Below are 25,320 nucleotides of genomic sequence, written 5' to 3'. Positions count from 1 at the left end.
TCTCCCAACACACGAAATGCTAAAGCACCAACCCCTTGCTTTCTAATTTAGTATTATGGACTTAAATGGTTTGCTAAATAGTTTAAGGCAGGTAAATAATACATGCTTTTCTTTTGAACTCCAGGCCACCAGCAATATTTCAGCCTTTTCTATGGCACTAGTATTGTTTTATGTTACAATCATTTGTGTATTTGTTCACTGGATTGTAAACCTCTTTGAGAGAAATTCTTTCCATGCCTTACTCACTTTTGTATCCTCCTATGTCTCACATGGAACCTTGACCATAGTAGGAATTCAGGCATTTAATAGATGACTTATGTGATAGACATATGTATGTGGTAATATGTGGAATGTTTCCAGATTCCAAAATATAATAAATAAATTTCAAGTCCAGATAAAAAATGTTATCTAAGTACTCATCTCAGCTACATTCTTGACAATGCCTAGCAAGAGATACTGAATCTAAACCCTTGAACCTTTTTTGTTTCATCATATTCCCTTGAGTTGCTTACTTTTCCCCGTTTATCTCTATTATTCTTGTCGGCCTATCACTTTCTCTTTTATAATCTTTTTTTTTTTAAGATTCATTTATTTTAGAGAAAGAGAGAGAAAGAGAGTATGTGCAGGGAGAGGGACAGATGGAGAGGGAGAGAAAGAATCTCAGGAAGACTCCCTGCTGAGCCCAGAGCAGACATGGGGCTCCATCTCATGACCCTGAGATCATGATCTGAGCTGAAATCAAGAGTCAGATGCTTAACCAACTGAGCCACCCAGGTGCCCCCCTTCTATACTCTTCTTCTAATTCTCCTATCGTCCTGCCCTCTCTCCCATGAGCACCTCTTGACGCAGCACCGGTAGAGTTCATGCTATCTGAGGTGGGCAGAGAGGTGAGTCGGGAGTTCTGTCTGGTAACATCCCATATATCTTTCCCACTACCCAAGCCTTTTTTAGACAAAATTTCCAAAATTAAGGACTAATGGGAATTCCATCAATAGAAGCAAACAAATTTTGTTCATATTTAATTAAGTTAGCCATATTTCTTTAGTAAACGTCAAACCTGCTATGTCTATCAATGACCTTCCATCACCTGCAAAATAAAAACCAGACCCTTTAGCATGATTTCCCTAATTGTCTAGTTTCTCTCCTACTTCTCCCCACTTCCACTTTGTATCTATCCACACCAAAATAATTGTGCCTAACATGTGGTTCCTTCTGCCTAGAGTGTACCCTCTTTTGTTGCCTGGAGAAGCCCAACTTGGTCTTCACAATCCAGATTAGATGTTACCTCCTCTATTAACTCTCCCTTGCACCCTACACCAGACCGAGGGTGAACTTCCCACAGTACCTGAGCAACTTCCATTATGGTTTGATCAGGCTGCTTTTTGTTTTTATCACCATCTTCCCCATTTAACCACATCGATACGTTAATTATTCTTATTTTCATGTGCATCTCTACCTTCAGCAGATAGGTAAGTCCAGGGATGTTATTGAACATTCACTAACATTCACTAACAACTGCCTAACCATGCAAACAAGTTCCGCAAACAATCTGGAAAAGAGATCCACCTATTCCTTCTTAGAGAGGAAGGACAAAGCAAACCCAGTAATAAATAATACAGGATAGATCTTCCCCTCAGGCAAATGGACTTTAGGAGTTGAATTTCTTACAGAAGACTAGATAGAACTAAGTCAACAAGGACAAACATCCATCCATTCTCTTCTTCTGAGAACAGATTGCAAATCACAGGAAGGAAGTTGAAGAATTGGAAAATACTATTCATGAACTGGAAGAAGAAAATTTGGTGCTTATTGATCAACTATTCAACTGTAGACTTGTGGATCTCAAAATACCCAGGTGAAATTCATTAGCGTATCTAGAAAGTAGTTGGTAAATATTTGTATCTGTAAAAAGTTGTTATTTTTAAAAAGATGTTTTAATTTTTTAATGCTCTAGCTGGATGGCATTAGTTGCAAAGAAAGGAACACACAAAATGGCCAGGGTGAAGGTGTAAGATTATTACAATAGACCGTTGGTACAGTGCAAACTTTGGCTTGCTTTTCCAACAAGCACTGTAGTCTTACTAGCAAACACTTAAGAGGAACATCACAACTGCTGATCTTCAAAAACCTCCAGGTCAGCAGGGAAAATAGGCATAAAAATAAAAGCATACCAGTGCAGCAGAAGACGGATGAGGTATGGAGTTAGCCTAAAAGAGGAAGTGATCAGCTTTGTGGTAGCTTCGTGGAGGTCTTCTGGGCTTCCGGTGACCTTGTGGACAGTAACATTGTTTCCTTTGATAGTGGAAGAGTCAAACTACCTTCCAGGCAGAGAAAATAGCCTGGCATTCCAAGTCACATTTACTCCTGCACAAGAGAAACCAAATGTGTATTTTAGGTTCTCTCTTTTTCTGACCTGACAAAAGAATTCTTAAAACACCAGCCTATAGGAAAACTAGGGCCCGGGAATATGGAATTAAAATTCAAAGTGGTGATGATAATTTGGGCAAGTCGTCAGAGAGAAGAAATAACCCCAATAGTAGCGTGTTTAGGAAGAGAGGGGAAACGAATTACACTAATGCAGGGTGTACATGTGGAAGATGGGAGACAAATGTCTCGATCTAGGAGTGAAAGCCAAGAAATTCAACGTGGTGAAAGGGCCATAACAAAGTTCCTACCCGAGTAGTTCCTGTCGCTTGCGTGGCATGGAAAAATAACTGTTTGTGACATAATAGAGTATTTTTTGTTTACAAACTTGCTGATGTGTTCCAAGAAGGGTGGCTCCAGGTAAGTTGTGGGGTTTTCGTTTGCTGGGCTAAGCGAATAGTGCATTACGTTACAGGCCGAAAGGCCGGCAGGGCGGGCTAGGGAAGGGGCCCCTGCTCCCTTGCATAACGCCCGCGTGCTGCCCTGGAGAGGCAGACAGCAGTGCAGATGAGGCGGGCAGTCCGCCTGAAGGAACTGGCTGTTTACTGGACTCCTGAATTCCCAGTCACTTGAGCTGATGCCCTGGAGGAGTCCTGGGGGTGCTCCTGTGCCTCCTGCTGCCGCCGCCCCCGCCCCCGCCCCCTACTCAGCCGGCAGGTCTGATCTCCGCAGCCGCTGCTGGCGCTGTGGCTCACAACCAGGGCTCCACCTGCCTCCGCTGTCGTCTTTCCTTCTCTTCTGAACAGGCCCAGCCTTAGGAAGGAGCCACCCTCCAAACTGCCAACCCCACTTGCTGCTTTGGTCTCGGCTCCGTCTGCTGTATCTGATTGGTGCCGCCACGGACGTGAATGGCTACTTATACAAAGGGGAATTCTTTCCCTGGCCAGAGAGAGCTTGGCAGTGAGGGGCAGGGAGACGAGAAACTTTTAATGGAGATTTTCATGAAGTTGTTTGCTGTGTCATGTGCAACTTAATCCCATCCAATTTAACCCCTAGTCCCACAAAAATCTCCAGTAAAACCGACAGTGTTCGTCAGTGCCTTGTGGGTTGGTTTTCTTTAGTGAGAGACCTGAGTGTTTAGTCGGGAGAGATGAGTTCAAAATCTGACTAAGCCAAAAGAAAGCGTGGGTGCCGTGTATGAGAACCAGGTTAGGAGCCCCGGTACATGCTTCCACAGCGCCCTAATCTTTTCCTTCATGACAGCATTTATCACACTTGTGTGACTACTTATTTAATGTCTGCTTCCTTACTAGATTATAAATTCCTGGAGGCAGGTGTTTAGGAAATTTTAGAAAGATCTGCATAAAGGAACGGAAATGGGTAAACCCTCAATTATCTGTTAGACTACTTCTCCAGAAGGGTAACTTTGAGTGTATTCGGAGCTTTTACTAGAAGCCACTTTCAAGTCAAAGAAATAGAATATGTATTGACTATCTATGGCAACTTCTCTTTTCACCTTTCCGTTGAGAACTCAGTCTTGTAGAAGGGGGGTGTGAAATAGACACAAACTGTGCCTGAAGGACATACAAAAAGTTGTTTTCCTACTTGGCTGAAGAATGGGGTATTTTAGCTAATAGAGTTACTACCTTTCCCATCCAATGCACCCCAGACTTTTCCCTTCACAGCTCACATAGAATGTCGTACTATCTGTTAGAAACATGAGATGAGGTGAATGTCCACCAGAGGTGACTTCCTAGGGACCCCAGCACCACAGAACTGAGGCTAAGTGGACCAACATCTACAAATCTAACACTAACTTCATATAACAACATACTTTAAGTATTTTCCGTATCATTAAGTGTTGTTCCCTTATGGCTGTACAAAAGTGACAATAAATTAATGGTTAAGAGAGAATCCAGATTCATGAGGTTTATGACATTTAGCAAGATCACAATGATTCAAAATGGAAAAAGGAAGACAGAAGAGAATTCTAAGACCTCAGGCATGTCCACCTGCAGACCAGAGCTACGTGTGAGCGTGACCTTTACTGAGTTGAATTAAGAAGCTTTTACAAACATAAATACTGTGTGCAGTTACATGATTTGCTGGAGACTTGAGCACTTTCAGTAACAATTTACCCATGTTCCTTAAATAATTAGCAACCTGTAATCCAGGGGCTTTGCTCCAATTGCTGAGCTGCTGAGCATGGGGGTGGTTTGAATGTCTGCGGAGTCTGATTCATGCTGTCTTCAGGCGGACTTCATGGAAAAGCTACAGGGAGCTTTGCAGACATCATATGTTCTGGTTGAAAGCTCAGTGGGTGCTGAAAAGCAGAGCACAGGCTTACACACATGCATAGAGAGCTGCGTTGGCAGATGTACACGTCCCCAGGCATGTGACCAAAACCTGCTGCTCAGTGACAGCCAGAACCTCCATGTCATCTGGGATTCCTGCTGCCCACCGTCTTTCTCTTTTTCTCTTCATTTTAAAACCATTCAGGTTGGTGTGTGTGTCATGCTCACTTTCTGTGTGGGATTTCTGGGATTCCTGCTGCCCACCGTCTTTCTCTTTTTCTCTTCATTTTAAAACCATTCAGGTTGGTGTGTGTGTCATGCTCACTTTCATTCCCAGGACATTAAGTATGTTATTCCCTCATCACACAATGCCCTTCCTCACCCCAAGCCCTTCCCTGGCAAACAGCCCGTGGATCTTCAGGACTCAGCTCAGGTACCATGGCCTCCTAGAAACCTGCCTTTCCCTCCTAAAGCTCAATCGGGTGCTGCTTCTCTCTGTCCCACAGCATTTCTCACACTCCCCCACTCACCCATCAGGGTAGAGACCATCACCCTAAAATACTGAAAGCCTGTCTGCCACCCCACTGGGCCTCATGCTCCTCAAAGGTAGAAACTATGCCTCATTTTCCACCTAGGTGTCTCCAACACCTACCAGAGAGATAGACACCAGTGAGCAGATGGTATCATATTTGTCGACTGACAGACTGCTTTTCTCATTTGTTCTTTTTAGGCAACTATATCTTACTCAAGCTGCTGGACTGACGGCACCACCCAAAGCACCTACGGAGCTGCCAGAAATATATGAAGGTATCATTTTATTGTGGTGATAGGGTTTAAAAAAAATTAACGAATACTTATTGAGCATCTATTATAGACAGGTACCTCATACTCAAGAGCTATTCAGGGAATATATATAGATACATGCCAGCTTCTCCATATTTCCCTTCTTGCAGCTTTCTCTAGTCCTGTTTTCAAATTAAAGTCTCCATGTTTCACAGTGAATTACATAAATACTGGGGAAGAGGGATGAGGTGCTGTCTACCGTGGTGTGTTTTTGGTTCCAGTTTAGTCAACCAACCAAAATACCAACACACACATAAGTTACCATATGATTATCAAAACCTATCAGCTAACAGAAGGGAATACAACTTAAACAGAGATTCTGAACATGGGCCTCACTCTCACCTTAATACATAGATTCTACATTTCTCAAAGCTCTTTCAAATTGAAAGTGTGACAAAGTATGCACTGTATTTTCATTTTTATCTATCCCAAAATAACCAATTTCTTTGTATTCATCCTAAAATTGCAACCTGCAGAAGTAAAAGGTAGAGACATCATGAGCTCATCAGTGGAGAGCAGTGCTTTATATCTTAGTCATGAGGATGGTATCGGATATGCCAAGCACCTGAAGACAGATGAAGAAAACAGCTCATGTATAGAGTTTGGGGCCTCTGATATGAAATACTTACTATATGAGGATGAGCAGGATTTCAAGGTAAGATTCATGAAAAAAAAAAAAAAACTTGTGTACTAAGAGAATGTTGTTTAATTAATTAATGGAGAAAATTAACCTAACACATGGATATTGAAAACTTCTATTTGCACTTATTAGTAAAATTTGTCCACCATTCACATCTCTCATTAGATAGAATTTTCACCTCTATCCTTGTGCAATTTGCTACATATATTCATTAACAGAGTTCCATTCCTAGTCTACCATGTAAGTTATATAATGCTATATAACAAATTACCTCCAAACTCAGTGGCTTATAACAATTGTCATTTATTCTCTTTCATGGCTTCTGTTAGTTAGGAATTTGGGAAGGGCTCCAATGGACAGTTCTCACTTGGGCCCTCAGGCAGTTGCAGTCATATGTCAGTGGGGGCAATAGTCATCTGAAGGCTTGATTGGGGCAGGAGGATCCACTTCCAAGGTGGCTCACTCATATGGCTGGCAAGTTAATGCTGGCTAAGCAGGGAGCCTCTGTTCTTCACATGGGCTTCTCCACGAGGTGCCTTTACTGTCTCTGTTCTGGTGTCTGCCTTCTCCCAGAACAAGCAATACCAGAGACTGAGGTGAAAGCTGCAATTTTGTATGACTTAGATTTGGAAATCATACACCATCACTTCCATCATATCCTATTGGTTGATGTAGTTACAAAGTTCCACCCAAGGGGAGGGAATGTAGCTCCTGCATCTGGAAAGAGGAAGGAGCATCACATTGTAAGAAAAGCATGTGGGACAGGATATCTATTAGTGTGGCCGTCTTTGGAAAATACAAACTGCCACATATACCATATTAGGTGAAAACTGGAGTATGAAAGCTTTTTAATTTTAAAATCTTTTTGGTACATTCCAATTACTCCCACATCCACCCCTTGCCATTTTCCTTCTTGGTACTACCAATTACTTTAAAAATTCTCCTAGAACTTAAAGTCTGGTAGGAGAAAGAGTGCTGTATGAAAGCAGAAGAAACTGAAAAAAATCAACAAAAACCATTTTAGCTAACTACAACTCAGTCCTGCTAATATCAAGTGACAATTTAAAGACTAAAGTTCTCTCTATGGCATTCAAACACCCCTATGGGGGTCTTGAAACCATGACACCTGGTATGTTTTCATGACCTCAGGCTAGTGGACAATTATCTACAAAATTCCAAAATCACATACCATTTGGGTAAATGAAAGACCTTCCTACTTTCCATGGAAGTTTTTGATGGTGGAAATGGCACTGTGCTATGGACTGAATTGGATCCTCATCCCCATTCTCACCCCCATCAAATTCATAGGTTGAAGCCCCAACACCCAATCTGGAGAAAGGGTCTTTCAGAGGTAAATAAGGTTAAATGAGGTCAAAAAGATGGAGCCCCAATCTGATAGAACTGTGGCTTATGAGAAGGGGCTCTGCCTTGTAAGGACACAGTGAGAAGGCAGCCATCTACAAGCCAGAAAGAGAACTCTTACCAGAACTCAATCATGCTGGCACCCTATCTTGAATTTCCCAGTCTCCAGACTGTGAGAACTAAATGTCTGCTGTGTAAGCCAGTCGGTCTATGATATTTTGTCATGACAGCTTCAGCAGACTCTGAAATATATTGGAGACATCCATCAATTTGTTTTTCTCCTATCTCACATTTATTGTAGCTCTACAATTACGTATTTTTAAAACAAAATAAATACAACAATATGCATTTTTGAGAAATAAAACAATGCCTTTTTTATTCTGTGATTTTCCTAAATTCTAATAAATGTTTCTTGAAAAACCCACAACATGCCAGGTACTTGTTAGATGTTTGGCAATTTATGGGGAGAAGAGGAAGAAATGAAGTTTCAAAGATGCCTATATGGCAGGCCCTCCCCTCAAATTGTTTACATGCTAGAAGACAGATTAGAAAATCACTAATTGCTGTACAAAAGGAAGGTAGCACCTGTCTCTGTCTCCCTGACCAGTCAGCCTGTGACCTTATCATTGCACCTCAGCACTTGGTACAGGGCCTGGTACAAAGTGGGCACTCAGGAAAGATTTGCTGGAAGACAGAGTTGTGGCTTGAGGAGGCTTCTAAGAAGGAGGCATGCTGGGTAGGGCCTGAGCTGTTTCAACCCAGTATTGGGTTGGCTGAGATTTCATGGAAATTAGATTTCTAATTCCATTTGCTGATATCTTAAACTATAGTTAATCTGGCAGAATATAGTCAGTTTTACCTATACAGTAGCTAGTGGTCCTGTGAAAGGTGAAAAATTCATGGAGAATTTGCCTAATATTAGAATATTTATAGTCAAAGTGATGCTTACAAATCCTTCCCATTGTTCTTGAATAATATAGAAAACTCTGCTGTGGGCATATCCTGGCCAGCAGAGGGCTACATATATACAGCCAACACTTTCTTCTACCAATTAAAGACTTTGAGAAAATGTATCTCCCCACTCTAATTGATGCCCCCCACTCAACTTTCCGAAAGACAAGCCCGTCCGCCTTGCTGCCTGCTCTTTGGGAGATCTTACCTACCACGCCCCACTGGGTATATAAGCTTATTGAGCGGTTTTCTGTTTACAGTGGCTCTCATATTTCACATGTTTCTCGGGCAATTAAGAGAGCAATGAAATCTGTCAGATAAAGGCCAACTATAATAAAGGAAACCTAACTATTAAGACAGGTAACTTGTTGGATAACCTCTCCTATTCTCTTCTGTGTCTATTCACCATAGGATTATGTAAACCTGGGTCCCCTGCAAGTGAAGCTCATGAGTGTGGAGAGCAAGAAAATGCCCATTCATTTTCAAGAGAAAGAAATTCCAGTCAAATGCTATGAAGATGTCAGGATCCCAGAAAGCCGCATCACATATAAAATGATGAAGTCTTTTCTCTAAGACCAAATGCTGCAAATAAAAAAAGCTTTTCCTAATAAATTTTCATTGGGAACTGAAGTGTATTACTTGCCTATTTTATTTACACTTTGGTCCGTTTTTAAACCAGTTGTTATTTCTAAAGGTCATAATGACATTTAATATCAAAGTTCCAAGTCTTCAGCTGTTCATTTACCTGCATGACAAAAATGCAAGTACACTTTATATTTCCATGTCCAAGTATTCAGAAAAATGATAATGGGCCCAAGACGGTTTCTGAGTTTCCTTATCACTTAAAATCTTCTGCTTGATCTGTTATTCCAGTTAGAAGTTTTCTAAGACCAATTCAGAAACTTGTATAGCACTGACTACACCGCTTTGCTTCTGAGAGTGCTCAATGACAGACAGCCAGTCCACAGTTCAAGCCTATTCTTCTTTAATCTAACACTATTTATAATAAATATAAAACACTTTAGAAACAAATGAATTTGAGGGTGGTATTTATTATATAAAAATACTCCACCAAGAGTGAGATCCCTCTCCTCTCAGCTCTTTTAAGTCTAAACTGCTGGGGGTACCTGGGTGGTTCAGTTGGTTAAGCAGCAGACTCATGATTTTGGCTCAGGTCATGATCTCAGGGTCCTGCAATTGAGCCCCATGTGGAGCCCCATGTGGAGTGCCATGTCCAGCCCCATGTCAAGCCCCACATGAAGCCATGTGTCGGGTTCCAGGCTTAGCAGGGAGTCTGCTTGGGATTGATTCTCTCTCTCCATCTGCCCCCACACCCTCTCTCTCTCTCAAATACATAAATCTTAAAAAAAAAAAAAAAGAAATCTAAACTGCTGAGTCCCTGTTCAAGACCATTACCACTTCCCTCTTATGAGCGCCACAAGCCAAGGACTATGACTGTAGCTGAATTTGACATGAACCTTCCATTTTAAAGCTACATTTACTTATAATGCTTTCTACAAGGAACATCTTTTAAATATAAGGCCAAAGATAAAGAGAAAATCAACAAAGCTAAAAGCCAGTTTGAAGGGTCAAAGTTGATAACCCCTAGTAAGACTAATCAAAAAAGAAAACAAAAAGCAAATGAAAAAGGAAATATCACTACAGATTTTACGAACATTATGAAAAATATAAGAGGAAATTAAAGGAAAAGAACTTTCTAAATAGAGTTGACAACTTTGATGAAATGGAAACATTTCTTGAAAAACATTTCTTTCAGGAGGAAACTAAAATTCTGAATAGTACCCAATCTATAAAAAAAGTTCTAATCTGTACTTAAAATTTTCCCACAAGGAAAATTTCAAACCAACATGGCTTGCTTTACTGGTGAATTTCTCCAAAGATTTAAAAAAAAAAAAAGATATAATAGCAAACATACATAAACTCAGAGAACAGAGAAAAAAAAAAAAAAAACACTTCCAAATCATTCATTGAGACCAATATAATCCTAACACCAAAACCTGTCAAGTCATTACAAGAAAAGAGAATTACAGGCCAATATCTCGTGTGAATACAGATGCAAAATCCCTCACAAAATATTAGCTTATTGCATCCAGTTATACCTATTTCTTAAAGAATGCAAGGTTGGTTTAACATTCAGAAATCAGAGTGGAAACACAAACAGAACCAGTGGATTAAATCAATGTCAATATCCTGCTTGTGATATTATACTATAATTTTGAAAAATGACATTATTGAGGGAAATTGGATAAAGAGTACATGCTATCTGTTCATATTATCTTTTTTAATTTAAATTCAATTAGCCAACATATCATTAGTTTCAGATGTAGTATTCAGTGATCCATCAGTTGCATATAACACCCAGTGCTCATCACAACACATACCCTCCTTAATGCCCATTACAATTGCATGTGAATTTATATCTCAAAATTTAAAAATCAAGGATAGAATGAACGGAACATAGGTAACTCAAACGATCATCTCAATAGATGCAGCATTCGATAAAATTCAATAGTGTGATAAAAATTCATAATAGTATGATAAAGCTCTTAGCAAACAAGGAATATCATTAAAAAACTATAGCTAACATTGCACCTAATAGTGAAATATTAACCTTTTCCCACTGAGGTCAGGGACAAGACACATATGTTCACTATCATACTTCTATTCAACAGTATTTAATGGAACTTGAGTATTTAATACAACTTGAGGTTGTAGCCAGTTCCGTAAAGGCAAGAAAAAGAAATTAAAAGGATAGAGATTAGAAAGGAAGAAGCAAACTCTCCTACTTATAGATGTCAAGTTTCTGTACGTAGGTAATCCAAAGTAATCTACAAACTAATAGAATTTATAAGTGAATTTAGCAAAGTCACAGGGTACAGGTCAACAAAGGTCCATTGTATTTCTTTGTACTAGCAGCAAACAATTGGGAAAATTTTAAATTGTTTATAATAACACCAAAAATATCAAAATCAAGAAATACTGTCTAATGAAATACGAGCAAGACTTCTATACTGAAGACTGTAAAACATTGTTGAGAGAAAAAAGACTTAAATAAATGGGGAATAGAGACATACACCATCATCATGGATTGGAAGATTCAAAGGAGTTAAGATGTTAGTTCTTCCTATATCTGTAGATTCAGTGCAATCTCAATAAAAAATCCATCAGGTTTTTGTTCATAGAAATTAATATCTCTAACATTATTATGGAAATCTACAACCTAGGCAGAAGACCTATGATAGCTAAGACAATCTTGAAGAAAAACAACAGAATTGGAGAACTTATTACCAAATTGCAAGACTTTAAATATTTAAGACAGTGTGGTTTTGGCCCAAGGATAAAGAAAATGTCCAATGGACAGAATGAAGAATCCAGAAACCAACCCACAAAATCACTTAATTTCTGACAAACATGCCATTATAATTGGGGGGGGGGGTCAATAAAAAAAAATGATGCTGAGTCAACTGTATATCTACATAGGGAAAAAAATGAACCTTGACACCTATATCGTACCATATACAAAAATCAGTTCCAAGTGGATCAGAGACCTAAATATGCAAGGTAAAACAATAAAGCTTCAAGTAGGAAATATAAGAGAATATCTTTGTGTTCCCCGTAACATACCCAATAGATTCTCAAAGCCTATGCTTGAATTGACATCTACTTCTGGTAGGTGGGTAAATGTGGATTTGGCTGTGCTCCACATGCCCCCTCCCCCAAATCTACTGCTCCCTGAGTCACCTACTCCCTGGGGGGAGGGGGAAAATGCCACAAAAATAACTAATCATAAACTGATAAATTGAATTTCATGAAAAGTATAGTCTCTTTTCATTAAAAGACTTCATTAAGAGTCAAAAGGCAAGCCACATCCAGGGAGAATATATTTTCTACACATATATCTAACAAAGAAATATCTAAAATATATAAAAGAACTTTTACAAATCAATAGGAAGAAAGACAACTATTTTAGGGAAAAATGAGCAAAAGATTTGAATAGGCACGTCACAAAAGAGTATATCCTAATGATTAATAAGCATAAAAAGAGTGATATTATTACTCATTAGGGAAAGGCAAATTAAAACCATGAGATGCAACTACACATGCATCAGAATGGCTAAAATTAAAAGTTACAAACAGCAAATATTGACAAGGATATGGAGCAACTTGAACTCCCATATAATTGTTGGTGGGATCACAAATGGGCATAAACACTTTGGAATATGTTTGGCAGTATCTATTAAAGCTGAGCATATATATATGTCATGATCCAGCAGCTCCACTCTTGGCTTAATATGGAATAAAAATGTGTGCTTATGTTTACCTGAAGACACAACAACAATATCCCTAGCAGCTTTACTGACGGTAGTCAAAATTTGAAACAACCCTAATGACTGTCAATAGTAGAATGTATAAATAGTGATACATATATCAATCTATATAGAGTCTCACAATGGAATACTATACAGCAACGAAAAAGAATAAATGAGTGCCAAATATAGCTACATAGCTCAATCTTATACACATAAGGTCGAGTGAAACAAGGCAGTCACAAAAGAGCACATATGGCATGATTCCATTTACACAAAAGAGGACAGACATACTAACGTTAATGACAGAAGTCAGAATAGTGGTTACATTTGTAGTAGCAAATGATTAGGATCGTACGTGAAGGAGTTTTCTGGTAATCTTTATCTGAGAGGCAGTTAACTTGGATGGTTCACTTCATAAACATTAAGGAGGACACTTAAGATTTGTATACTTGACTGATATATTTTATACTTAAAAAAGTTACCCCCCAAAATGTTGCCCAAATACCTATCTTCCAATCAATTCCATAAAGTGACAGTGTGGAAAGGCCATGCTTACGTCTTGTGGTGTGAACAGCAGCGAGAGTGTTTCCTGACGGGAAGGCAGAAGACTTTGTTGGGGGGTCTTTCAGAGGTCAACAGAAACAGATATGTCCTTGGAAAAGTTAGTAACAACATGGAGTGGATTTGTCAATTTTCTTTTTAAGAAAGAAAAGTAAACTTTTTATAGATAAGATTTATCTTTACTTTTCTCAGATAGGAAAAAAAAAAGAAACTTACTGCCTTTCCACTGGGACAAATCAAGAAGCTTCCAGTAAACCAACAAACAGAGGCTATGTGACAACCCACTGGTTTCAGTAGGTCAGCAGAAACTGACATTGTTTTTCTCTCACTCTTGGAAAGTTCAGACCATGAGATTATGAAAACAAGCCAGGCATAACATGGTAGGATTCCAGCATTAACTTGTCTGTCGTGGCAGTTTTTACTTCACAATGTGAATTTGAATCGGAAGAAAATATCAAATGGCTAAAAGTCTTGTTTGCTGCCAAGAAGATGTCAGAGTAGAAAAGGCATCCTTTGGAAAAGGAAAGGGAAGAATGTTCTTTCCTTCTGTTAATATCATTTCTTGTGTTTATAATTTGCAGAATGGCCCTGTCTCTAAAAAAAAATCTGCAGTTTTTTTTTTTTTTTAACAATCCAAATTCTAAACAGTGTATGGTGGTAGCTTTGTGAGATGACATTACAAAGCAAATCTCCACAAACGGCTGTACCACCGTGAACTTCCTATCAGTGTCACTCAGTCAAGGAAGGGTTTATCAAACAAGTCCTTCCAGCCAGGCACTGTGTGTAAGGCATCAGGGAGGCAAAATGAAATTGCCCCTTTCTTCAAGATGCTAATGGTCCAGTAAGAGAGCCTGGTGGGTCAGGGAGGCCTCCGTGGGCTGGTGAAAACTGCTTTCGCTCTTCATATCAGCAGCAAAGGAGGAAGCAAGAATGGGGGGAGAAAGCAAGACAAGATATTCTAGGTGTGGTGGGTGGTTGTATTTAACTTGCAATATTCTATTTTTAGCACCCTTAGTAATAAGTTTGGAGAAGAAATTTAAGATGAGTTTAGAAGGATTTTATGTAGTGGTTTCAGTTTGCAGAATAACCAAGCATGTGAGTTTTATATGCTGCCATTCAAGATTCTGGGGGCGGAAGGGTAGAGACTGAGTGTCAGTAGCTTTAGCCTCAGGTTGGGAAATTTTTTATTTGGGGCCAGGAATTAGATAAATTTGAAGAAATTAAGGAGATGTAAAGAGATAAGGTAGAGTATGGGAAAACACATTTTGTGGAGTCAGGCTGGCTATCTTGAATCTTGGGTAGTCACTTAACCTCTTTTAAGCCTGGTTTCCACTTCTGTATTACATGGACCTAATTCTCATATTGCAGAATTTTTTTCAAGGATTAAAAAGAGGACATGTGGGGCGCCCAGGTGGCTCAGTCAGTTAAGCATCACTCTCAGGTCACGATCCCAGGGTCCTGGGATTGAGTCCCACATGGGGCTCCTTGCTCAGCGAGGAGCCTGCTTCTCCCTCAGCCTTCGCCCCCCTCCCCCCGCCCACTTGTGCTTTCTCTCTCTCATTCAAATAAATAAATAAAATCTTCAAAAAATTTTAAAAAAATTTTAAAGAGGACATATAACCTGTACATACTAGACACACAATACATGGCAGTTGAAATAATGACTGGCATTTGACAGGAGTCTCTGGCAGTTGTCTCTGAAGTGCATTCATGTGAAGGTACAGGGAGCGTCTGTGTCCCATCTGTCACATGCTGTGAGGCGCTGACCAGTCTCTGAGGTCGATGCATGAAGGGGTTCATTTTGTCCTGAGCTGGCTGGGGGACAGGCACTCAGCTGCCGCCTGGTGTGAGGCTCCAAGAGGCCTTACCCAGGATCTGCTGATCTACCTCAGGCTGTAGGGACCAGTAGTAAACCCACTTCCAACATTCTCACGAGTGTGGGGGAGGCAGGGCGGGCACTGTGGGTCAGTGGTAACATTTTTGTTTCTTTCCGAGCCCTATAGCCAGACACTAGAGCGATTCAGGGAACAGGGAGGCCAGGGGATTTTTGTGGCAATAAAGGGCTGTTTGTTAAAGGCCTGCTTGATCCTTCCTTGTTTTACTAGAGCTCAACACAACAGTTCTCTGTATTTTTCTTGGAATAAAACTGGCTTTTGCACTAGATGCAAGGAAATGTGCCCTCAAGCAGCAGAGGCTTTCTAAATATTAGTGACTTTAACTAGATTAAGTATTTCCATTTCCTATTCCTGTGACTTTATGAGGCTCAAGTTCCCAGAAAGGCTGCCTTTTTTTTTTTTTTTTTTTTTTTTTTAAACGGTGACTCTTACGGTTGGTTATGTTTCGGTCATTCTGTTCTTATGATCTGAGTAAGTGCTAAAAACCTTCAAGATGCTTTTAAAGATTCTTCACGTAGGAACGTTTTCAGGTTTCCAGCAGCGTGAATGCATTTGAAAGGGGCTGCAGATTCAGATATCCTCACAGATTCTTGGTAAAAAGTTTTGTCAGCATATCCTTCCTCAAGCTGGGTGCTCAACTCACTGACCTCTTGCCTTCTTGGGTTTGGGCCATCTTTTTGTATAGTCTCAGCTATAAAAATATGCTAGGCCTTGCAACATTTCCCTCCTAAGAGGAATGAAAATGAACTACACTGGATTCCCCTCTGTATGACTAACAGAGGTCAGCAAGGCATTTTTACCTTAAAGCCCCCAGACACCAAATCAGAGGGATGGTGTGCTCTGGCCTCATTTGAGCTTCTGGCACAAGTGTGCAATTCACTTCAGATCTTTGATGTCCTTTGACTGTTAGAGTGCATCTCAGCGTCAGTTATTTTCTCCTCGCCACTTAAAAAGTGGCTTCCGTGACTTCTGTGCTATTTATGTAAAACTGCCCATGTGGACTACAGCTGGGCCTAAAATCTGGGGGGAAGGTGCCCATTTCCAACATGTCTGCTAACACACACCGAGCACTAGCAGTTTGGATTTGTTTCCTTTTCATTTTTAAGCATTTGACACTTTTTATATTTAATTTCTTTGAAGTATTTCCATTCTAAAACTATAAGCTGTAATTCTTCTTTTAGTATCTCTCAGATCTCAACTTACAATATGTGACATGGGAAGGTTTTAAAGTCATTGATCAGAAAAAGGCTCAAGAAGTTAGCAATTCCTTTCACAGAAATTGCATGACTGTCACAGTGCCTGCTAGTATGCCTTCAAATCTCTTGTCACCCCCCCCACCATAATAACGCATTGATTCATCCATCTTAGCTGAGTATGTGATCACCAAAGTTAAAGATCACCCACCTTCCCTTGCAGCCACATGACAAAGTTCTGCCCAATGGAATGTGAGAAACTGTGCACAATTTCTGGGTCATGTCTTCCTTTCCCTTTCTCCCCACATCCTCCATCCTGCTGCCGTGGATTATGAAATGCAAGGAGCACCTTAAGGACTATGGAGCAGCAGGACACCTACCTGTACCTAAAAGTAGACACCTGTCAGTCTTGTGAGCAAAGCTGCTCGGACTTTCATGTGAGACAGAAAATAAGCTTGTCTTGTTTGAATCGTTGTTAGTGGGAATTTTCTGTGATACACCAGCCAAATCTAATCCTAATACAGGGGCGCACATGAATATCTACCTCACAAGATCTTAGTCAATGTTTCCAATAGTAAAATGTAGTCTCTAAGACACTAACCGAAACTTCGGTAAGTATTTAGTCTCTGTTAAAAACAAAAAAAAGTGGCGGGGTAGGGATGCTCAAATGACTTTAGAAAGTATTCTGCTTTATCTGAGGACACCTAAACTGCTGACCTAAGTATGCTTAAATGAGTGGTGTTGGCTGTTTTCAAAAAACGTGTGTGTCACACCAGACTCTAGAATTACTGCGGCTACCTTAGAACCAAGGACTCCTGGGGTGCCCGTGTGGCTCAGTCGGTTAAGCGTCTGCCTTTGGCTCAGGTCATGATCCCAGAGCCCTGGGATCAAGTCCCGTACCGGGCTCCCTGCCCAGAGGGGAGCCTGCCTCTGCCACTCCCCCTGCTTGTACTTTCTTGCTCGCTCAAATAAAATCTTTAAAAAAAAAAAAAGAGAACCAAGGACTGCTGCTTATGTGAAGATGTGTGGGGTTAGACGTTCAGGGTTTTGCTTTGGAATCAGCTCCTGTGACCTCCAGCAGAGCTCAGGGCTGATATCAGCACAATGCAAACAGGGTAGGGTGAACAATCCCAAAGACCAACATTTTTAAAGCCTCTTTAGTAATACTAACAATAGCAAACACTTCAATGTGCTTATTATATGCACTTCACATATATTAACCTAGTCAACCCTTCTATAATCCTATGTGATGGGTCTACAATTATTCTCACTTTACCGACAAGGAACTGGCGGAGAGAAATTTAGTAAATTTCCCAAAGTCCCCCAGCTAGAGGGACAGAGCCAGGATTTAAACATAGATTTTTACCTCCAAAAAATCTAGGCTCTTGACCACAAGCTATTCTGTATCCCAGCTAAGTGTACTGAAACTTTATCACGTGCCAGGATGTTCTAAATGCCTCAATCTATTAATTTGTTAACTCCAACAGTCCCATGAGGTAGGCACCATTATGCCACTTTACACATGAAGACACTGAGGCTCAGGCAGAGTCTGTAAGTCGTCCAAACTTGCGTCTCAACCTACAGCATGGCTGCAGGGTCCACACTGTTCCCACCTGCTGCACTGTCTCGTCAAGCAGCAGGGCTCTCACTCAGCGGTGGAAATGCTCTCAGAAGGGAAGAATGCTCTTCAGAGACAAATCTCATGCAAACTGTCCTCTGTGTATGTCCCTACCCCAGGCTCTCCTTGTGTTCTTTCCTCACTTACCCTGTCTCATCTCCAGTCCTGACCACGCAGGATTTCCCTTCCGCTGATTTTGCTGCTTAGCTCATTGTCTCTTTCTTTAACATCTTTAAGTTCTACTCTAAGGAATTAATGTTACTAGTGCATTCTTCTCTTTCATCTTTGAGATATACCTGACAAAGTCTAAAACTATTTAAAGTATACAATGTGTTGATTTGATATATATATTCTTTGTGAAGGGATTCCTCCCATAGAGTTATACACACATCCATCACCTCGCGTATTTACCTTCTTGTCGGCAGCAGGGAAGAGCATGTAAGTCCTATTCTCTTACCAAATTTTGATTATGTGAGACAGCATTATCAACTACAGTCACCATGGTATACATTAGATCCTCAGACCTTATTCTCGTTATAACTTAAAATTTGCAACTTTTTACCAACCTCTCTTTATTTCCTCCTTCAACCAACTTTCTACTGTTTGTATTATTTTTCTATTATTTTGACTTCCCCCTACCTTTATATTTTTTTTAGAATCCACATATAAGTGAGACCATGCACTATTAGTTTTTCTTTGTCTTGGCTTTTTTCACTTAGCATCCATGTTGTCATAAATGACAGAATTTCCTTCATCTTTAAGGATAAGTAATATTCCACTGTTTAAATATACTATAATTTTTAAATCAATTCATCTGCTGATGGACACTTAGGATGCTTCCACTCCTTGGCCGTAGTGAATAATGCTGCAGTGAACATGAGAATAAGGTATTGCTTCAAGATGATTTTGTTGCCTGCAGACATATACCCATAAATGGGATTGCTGGATCCTAGGATAGCTCTATTTTTAATTTCTTGAGGAAACTCCATTCTGTTTTCCATAGTGACTGTACTAGTTTACATTCCCACCAACAGTACACAGGGTTCCCTCCTTCTGCACATCCTCATCAGCATGTTATCTCCTGTCTTTTTGAAAATAGTTAATCTCCAGTTCTGCTCTTTTCCTGATCTCCATTAATCCTTTACTTCCCTTAAAAATGGAGCTATTCTCCGGGACTCATCATTGAACTTCCCCTTACTTCACAGTTGTTTCTTTGGAAATCTCAATCACTTGTGATGGGTATTCCTCCACATAAACTATTTTCCGTACTTTGGATTAATTTCTTCAGATTTCCAGAAGTGGAATTACAGAACAAAGTATAACAGCACTTTTATGACTTTCTGAAAGGGCTGTCCAATTCACAATGTCCCTAAAAGTGAACAGGGGTGCTAGTTTTCCCTACCAGGAGTGACAGTATTCAAACGGGCAAAACGGGTAAAAAATAGAGACAAAGAGGCAGGGAACTCCGGAGTTCTATTAAGAGACAGTAGAGGCACCTGGGTGGCACAGCGGTTAAGCATCTGCCTTCGGCTCAGGGCGTGATCCCGGCGTTATGGGATCGAGCCCCACATCAGGCTCTTCCGCTATGAGCCTGCTTCTTCCTCTCCCACTCCCCCTGCTTGTGTTCCCTCTCTCGCTGGCTGTCTCTATCTCTGTTGAATAAATAAAATAAAATCTTTAAAAAAAAAAAAAAAAGAGACAGTAAAAAGTTAGTCTGAGCAGAAGTTTCAAGAACGGAGGTGTGAGGAAGTTTGGAATTGTTATAGGCCCTGACTACATGGTGAGCGCTGAGCCACACGGGTACACTGAGGATCGCAGCGAAGTGCAGGGTTGAAGGGGAGGGCTGCAGCCAGTCAGACGCACCAATCCCCCATGTGATGGATCACCCAGGCCCTTCACAGGGAACTACATTTGGGGAGAAATTTACCAAGTGTGGAAACTTCGTGAAACATGTATGTTAAGGCTTGCAATCAAAAAACCATGCCTGAGAAGCTGCTTGAGAAACATGGGACTAAAAATGCCTTGTGGGTCCTCTAGTTTCCCTTAACACAGGACAAGGAACCTGGAGAGTTCCACTTACCTCCTAAATCTTCTAGGACAGTAAAACTCATGTCGGTGAGTGCAAAGCTCTCTTCTCTGTTGGGTGACGGGTAGAGAATTTTGTTCTCCTAAGCACCTTAGGCTAGTATTCCTCCTGTCTTCAGTGGAAACTCCCTCTCCAGCTCATCACCAGCAGACAAACCCTCTCAGGTGAAAAAACAGCTCTTCCTACTTTTGGTTGACCTGGGAATTGGCAGAGCCTGGTAGTGTAGACTGGCTTTTAATCTGGAATGACAGCAATAAAAATCTGCACTGAGTCTCTAATTATCTACTATCTGCTGATATAAACTGACCCATGAGAGTGAGGCTGTTTTGTTTCACAGATGGTCTCAAGGTATGGACATCCTATCTACTAATCTGACTTCCTATTCTTCAATATGGGCAATTCCTGATTTTAAACTTATGTGCTAGGCAACAATTCAAGGCCAAGTTCCCTAGCCAAGACCCCATCCCCAGGTTATTTCCCTGGGTAAATTCCCTAAAAGCGTAATTACTGGATCGGGGTAGAAACTCTCAAGACTTCTGACAACTCTAGCTAACTTCCATCCAAAAAAGCTGTATTAGCTTATGCTCACCTCAGCTTTAAATGAGCAATCAAACCCCATGTACTCCTGCCTGTGCTGTTACATATATAAATGCTTTTTGACAGGCAAAATGGCATCCTCCTACACCAGCATACAGCTAAGTGGTTATGGTCTGGTTATAGCCAGATAGCCAGACCACAGAGGCTCAGGACTGCAGCTCACTTAGTTGATAAAGATCACACAGTAAGTGAGATAATCTAGGCTTTAGTTTCCTCATCTATAAGATAGATATAACAAAGTTACCTTCTCCACAGACTTGATTAAACGAACAAACACATACAAAGCACTGAGAATGTCCTTACACTTGGAAAGCTCTACTGTTCCCATTTGAATTTTCTAGTTACTACTGGATTCATTTTTTCACTGATCACCAGTTCTTCCTTGATGAACTGTTATCATAACCTTTCCCTTTTGCTATTTGACTGAGACGGTCACCTATACTTTCTTCATCTTTCTAATTCCTTACATTTATACCCTTTAACCATTTGGAATTTACACTGGTGTATGTTGGAGGGAATTCTGTCACCCTTCCCCAGATACATGGTGTCAGTTAAAACCTCAGATTAAATAGTCCATCTTCTTATCCTTACTCTTCTGAAATGCCATCTCTAACACATGAACACCTCAGTTACTAAGCTTATTAAATGCATGAGAAAAACGCTTGTTTGTCCTTTACTCTCATACTCACAATACTTCTGACCCAGACATGCAGGTTTCCCACACCAAATAATTATAGGACACCAGCTGGGTGCCCTAGAATTCAACTTTCACACTGACTAGAGTTGGTGCAGACCTGAGAGGTGAAGGGATCAGTCCTAAAAGATAGCCATTTCCCCAATGCCCCAGATCCCAACTTCGAGTCCAGGTTATCACCTATACACTTCTTACTAGCTATAAACGAAGGTTCTTGTGGGTTTGATAATTTACTTGAATGGCTCACAGAATTCAGGGAAACACCAAATGTTCGCCAGTATTATAAAGGATATGATAAAGGATACAGATAATGGCAAGACGGAGATACCTAAGTCTGAGAGTAAGCTTCTGTCCCTGTGAAGGCTGGGTACACCACCCTCCTGGCAAGTGGATTTTTTCACCAACCTGGAAGCTCTCCCGATTCCTTAATATTGGGATATTTATGGAGGCTTCCTCACTCCATAGGCATGTTCAATAATTAATTTAGTCTCCACTTCCTCTATCCTGAAGGATGAGGTTGGACTGAAGTGCAAGATTCTCAATGACAGCTTGGTCTTTCTGGTGACCAGCCCTCATCCTGAAGCTATCCAGGAGCCCACCAAGAGCTGCCTCAAAACAGAAGACACCTCTGTCATACAGGGAATTCCAAGAAAATCAGTAATTTTATGTCAGGAACTGGGGTCAAAGACCAATTAAAACAAAAGATGCTCCTAGTGTGGTCTTGGGAGCTCTGTGCCAACAGGGGACAGACTTTTATGTTTTGTATCATTTCATATTATCCTATTGTATTGTTTCTTTTAGGCCAGTATGACACGTTTAAGCTCTGTAAGATGAAGTGAACTGTCATACTTTCACCTCCACTTTGGACCCACATGTGATGTAAATTCTGTCCATCATGAATTAATTAGTAAGTTCTGCGTATCAGTTGTTACCAAAGACTAGCTCCTAGCAATAGCTGTTCTGAACACCAAACAATGGGCACAGCCATCCTTGCTGGGCTTAACCTGGTGTCTTTTCCCTCCTACTGCAGTGCCTCTGCCAGCCTCTTCTTGGCCCTTTGAGCCTCCTTTAATATGTAATTACATGGAAGCAAAAAGCTTTCCAGTTCCCACCCTACTTCAGGACAAAAATGACCAGAGAAGTGCAGATTTCATTTTGTGCCTTTTAAGATGGCCACGAAGTTAGCTGGCAGTGCCAATATGGTGTACCAGATGCTTCCATGTAAAGTGTTCCTGAGAGGCCAAGGAAATCACTATTAAGTTCAGCACATTAGTGCAGTCTGGAGCCCAGGTGCATGGTGGGGAATGGGGATGGTCTATTTCTGTTGATACTTTCTTCCCTACAGTCCCAGTCAAGGGTCAAGGGCATGCTAACCCAGAATTTGTTTAATTGGGCGTACAGGGCAGCTGCCAAGTGCCAGGCTCAAGGGAGGGTAACCCACTGAGGAATGCTCAGACAGGGTTACGGTTAGTGTCTTGGGTGATTCTTACACAGCAATTTTTATTTCAAAACCAACCTTGAAATAATTTTTGGTAGCAAAGGAAGAGCTATTTTAAATAAGAACTTATCAAAAAATGAAGCTTCTATACAACTTTCCCCTCCCTTTTCTCATAGCTGTCTGCCCTACTGTCAGTATAACTTACTACTCTGCCTGAAGATAGTATACCTGCTCCGTCCCCCAATACCACAGAAAGAACTTTACACAACTTTTGACAATGTGGGTAGTTTCATCCAGAATAAAAACTACACCTGTATGCTACACATCGATAATAAATGGGACATTTACTAAGTGCTTACACCACAATTAGAAATACTAGCTAGAGACTTAAAAACCTTTTTTTTTTTTTTTTAAGGATTTTATTTATTTATTTGACAGAGAGGGAGAGCGCACATGAGCGCGCACAAGCAGGGGGAGCATCGGGGGAGAGGGAGAAGCAAGCTCCCTGCTGAGCAGGGACCCCCCCCCCCCAACGTGGGACTGGGTCCCAGGACCCTAGGATCATGACCTGAGCCAAAAGCTGCTTAACGACTGAGCCACCCAGGCGCCCCTACAAAACATTTCTGATTGGTGACACACCAAATAGAAGATGATACTGCAGCCTTTCCATTCAGATCCTATTCAGATAGCAGAATTCCAGGCCAGTCAGACCCATCGAAGGTAGCAAGTATGGCTGAACAAAGAACTAAGCTATTTGCTGTGGCCACTGATGGAAGCTGTGAAGCCATCTTTTCTGTAAGGTAAGAATAAGTTCATCTGGCTGAGTGCCATGGCCTCTCCATATACTCTGTGACCCAGCCACTGCCAAACACGGGACCCACACTCATCCTAAATGTAGAGCTGTTTTTCTCTCTACCAGGTGTTAAATAAGCATTCGTATCAGTACTCTGAATTCTCAGAATTTGGAAACATGTTTGTTGATGATAATGAACAAAAGAAGAGCTTGAAATTGTTTTAATTCAAGGACAAACTTATCCCATAAAGGCCTCTTTTCCAGGGGTCATGTTTTGTTTGTGAAAAAAAATTCCTAGTCTAACAGAAGGCCCCTTCCTAAATATGGACTTTCATAGTCACTAGTTAAGAAAAGGATATTCTTAAAAAAAAAAAAAAAAAAAGGATATTCTTAGAAAATTTTGAATGATAATGTTAAGTCAAGAGCAAAAAACTAATTTTGAAAATGATTAGTTACGAGTATAGCTGCTCTCTGCAGCTAATAATCTTACCTCCCTCCATAGCCACTGCCAACTTGGTAGTTGGGTACTAAGATGGTGTGGGCATGTACAGGTTTATAACCTAATATAGATAAGCATTCAACAGCTAATTTACCTCACGTGTTATACTCTGATTAAAGTTAATATGATCATGTGTTTTGTATTTTTCCTTTCCCATGATGTCTGGACATCAAAGCAGGAAGCAGGAAATGTTCTTCATGGAAGAAAACCATGCAGGAATGAAGAATGGTCATCAGTCTACAATGCAGAGGGACACAATTCCCTTTTCGGTTTATACATCGGAATAAACAGCAGGTCATAAAAGGGACAATGGACCATGAAAACAAAGACCTGACTCCTCTATTAGCTTATCGACCCGAGCAACTTCCTTTCCCAGTTCCTAATTCCAATGTGTAAAATGGGTAAAATGTGGGTAACACCTATCCAACAAGCCCCAAAGTTGTTTCAACAAAGCACCTTCACAAACATACAAAATAATAGTAATAATAATAATAATAATAATAATAATAATGTAATTACAAAAGCAACAAGCCATAGGCCTGAAATAGAAGATCCACTCAAACACAAAAGACCATCAAAATCTGTGACAATGTTAAAGAAGTTAACTACGAAAGTACAATTTCCCATTTTATATGAAAATGGTTTAATAATATAATAGTGAAACTTAGAAACTAGTAAAATTAACAAAGTATATTGGCTAAAGATGTTTTTTTTTCCAACCATAGCAAATATTATGCAGACACTTATCAGTGCAGTCTTTAATCCCTCCACCATGTACTGTGAATCCTACTTACTATTCAGTATGAAACATGATACAGTCAGAGTGTTTTTGACAGAATTATCACATGCACCAATGTGCCAAACACAAGCATTTTCTCCCTTTATACTTACCTGACTGAAGATATCTGATCAAAAGACAAAAATCAACAATTTTAATAAGTAGTTTAGTTTATCAATAAGAGTCTAGAAGGTAACAAAAGGTACAAAGATAAATCTTTAAGGAAATTAAGTTAAAACAAATAAAATTTACATTTTATTAAGTCAGCAAATATAATCACCTAGGTATATTTTTACTAGCAAAAAATGATGACACTGATGATAAAGAAAAAGAAGGGGGAAAAAAAAAAAAAGCACCTCAGACCAGAATACCATAACAAAAAG

General features: G+C 40.3%; 1 protein-coding gene across 3 annotated transcripts in view; it reads left to right on the top strand.

The window, feature by feature from the left end:
- Window positions 1-9,084, top strand: part of CCDC83 (coiled-coil domain containing 83) — a 51,674-nt gene extending 42,590 nt beyond the window's left edge. For all 3 annotated transcript variants that reach the window (XM_057316774.1, XM_026518258.4, XM_057316775.1), the window contains 4 exons: window positions 1,734-1,855; window positions 5,389-5,465; window positions 5,978-6,156; window positions 8,866-9,084. In XM_057316774.1, the coding sequence (XP_057172757.1) occupies window positions 1,734-1,855; window positions 5,389-5,465; window positions 5,978-6,156; window positions 8,866-9,027 (540 nt within the window). In that variant the 3' untranslated portion in view covers window positions 9,028-9,084. The remainder of the gene's footprint in view (window positions 1-1,733; window positions 1,856-5,388; window positions 5,466-5,977; window positions 6,157-8,865) is intronic.
- Window positions 9,085-25,320: the final 16,236 nt, after the last annotated feature.

The sequence above is a fragment of the Ursus arctos genome, unplaced genomic scaffold, assembly GCF_023065955.2.
Source record: "Ursus arctos isolate Adak ecotype North America unplaced genomic scaffold, UrsArc2.0 scaffold_22, whole genome shotgun sequence".
NCBI lineage: Eukaryota > Metazoa > Chordata > Mammalia > Carnivora > Ursidae > Ursus > Ursus arctos.
Note: the sequence above shows the minus strand (reverse complement) of the source record. Positions and strands in the feature narration are given on the sequence as shown.